This window comes from Microtus ochrogaster, chromosome 15 (genome assembly GCF_000317375.1).
Source record: "Microtus ochrogaster isolate Prairie Vole_2 chromosome 15, MicOch1.0, whole genome shotgun sequence".
Classification (NCBI taxonomy): Eukaryota; Metazoa; Chordata; class Mammalia; order Rodentia; family Cricetidae; genus Microtus; species Microtus ochrogaster.
Genome location: NC_022017.1, coordinates 21,912,728 through 21,914,370, shown reverse-complemented (window position 1 = coordinate 21,914,370; position 1,643 = coordinate 21,912,728). Strand labels below are relative to the sequence as shown.

General features: G+C 53.6%; 1 protein-coding gene across 1 annotated transcript in view; it reads left to right on the top strand.

Annotated features, from left to right (window-relative positions):
- Positions 1-1,000: 1,000 nt before the first annotated feature.
- Positions 1,001-1,643, top strand: part of Adm2 (adrenomedullin 2) — a 1,536-nt gene continuing 893 nt past the window's right edge. The window contains exons 1-2 of the mRNA XM_005354348.2: positions 1,001-1,130; positions 1,263-1,386. Coding sequence (XP_005354405.1) covers positions 1,274-1,386 — 113 coding nt within the window. The 5' untranslated portion in view covers positions 1,001-1,130; positions 1,263-1,273. The remainder of the gene's footprint in view (positions 1,131-1,262; positions 1,387-1,643) is intronic.

Sequence of the window (1,643 nt, the reverse complement as noted above, 5' to 3'; positions counted from 1 at the left end):
AAAAAAGTAAATAGAAGATACACAAAATAAAAAAAGGGGGGGGGGACCACTTCCTGGCGCAGACTTGTAATCCCAGCTGTTCAAGAGACAGGGACAGGAAGACTTCAAGTTGAAGTCCTCCCTAGGCTACAGAGGGTACTGGGCAGCTTAGGGAGACCCTACCTCAACACTCAAAGGCAAACAAGGTAATTGAGGATGTAGCTCAGCGGTAGGTGCTTGCCTGGTTCACTTCCCAGTACCACAATGGGGGGAGGGGGAGGGGAAGAGGCTGATTTTTTTTTTTTAAAAAGCAATTCATAGAGTACCGGCATATTCAAGTATTCCCACCCATGAATGCCTTTATGGTCACACATATTCATATATATTACTCGTTTGCGCATGTGTGTGTAACCCGTACAGAGATTGTTGCATGCAGAGAAGAGGAATGTGTCTCTCACCCAGAATACTGCTGTGGTGGGGGCTCAATTCGTACTTGAGAATGAGAAGCCACCAGTCTGGAAAACAGGTAAGCAGGCATGGAGAATCTACCATTACCTCCTGGGGATGCTGGGCGACCAAGTCACGCGCCTACTTTTCACGAAGAGGTGACAGGTCAATGCCTTTGCGGTCAGAACACAACTCTACCCCAGCACTCACCGTTCAGCCTGGTGGGTATTTGGGCCCCACTAGTCTCTTAGATTTGGTAGCACACCAGAATTAGGTAATAGAAGTGAGGGTGGTAGACACCTCCCCTGCCGAGGGGTGGGGGCGCGTTCCTGTCCAGCTCTTAAGCATTTCCCAGGAGGGATGGACCCCTCGAAGTGACCCCCTGTGGCTCTACCGCTTCTTGCTGGGCAGAAGCGGCTACCAGGAGAGCTCAGCTCCAGCAGCCCACCCGGGTGGAGAACGCCCCGCCCCATCAGCGGCGGGCCCCGCCTTCAGCTCCAAAGACTACTTAGCGTTGGAAGTACCTCCCAAACTGGTCTTCCGCTGGACCCCAGAAGGCGAGCTAACCCAGAAGGCGAACTAACCCAGGAGACCACAACCTGACCCTCAAGACCGACTGAGTGCTCTCGGAACTCGCAACAGACCCCAGCCCCGCCTGCTGTCTCTAGATCCGAGACCTGTGACCCGACAGACAACAGACGCAGGTACCAATCTTCCCACGTCCCGAGACCCCCGGCTGAGAAGGACTTCCCCAACTGGTGGGTGAAGAGGATTGGCTCCAGGCCAGAATTGCCCTCCTCCACCCCATTTGCCGACTTGACCGCATTTTTCCACAGCCCAGCCCGCCATGGCCCAGTTCCTGATGGTCACGGTAACCCTCGGTTGCATCAGCCTCCTCTACCTGCTCCCGGGCACGCAGTCTGGCGGCCTAGGCAAAGGGCTGAAGCTTTTGAGACCCAGGTGAGTACAAAGTTTGGACCAGCCATGGTCCATGGGAACATAAGTTTTCTAGAGCTCATCTCCCAGATCAGGGGCCACCTTCCCATCTTCAGTGTTGCCTGAGGAAGGCACGAGGACTTTTTCTTCTTTGAATCTTTCTACTTAGCATAGTTATTCTGACCACACACACAAACACACACACACACACACACACACACACACACACACACACGAGAGAGAGAGAGAGAGAGAGAGAGAGAGAGAGAGAGAGAGAGAGA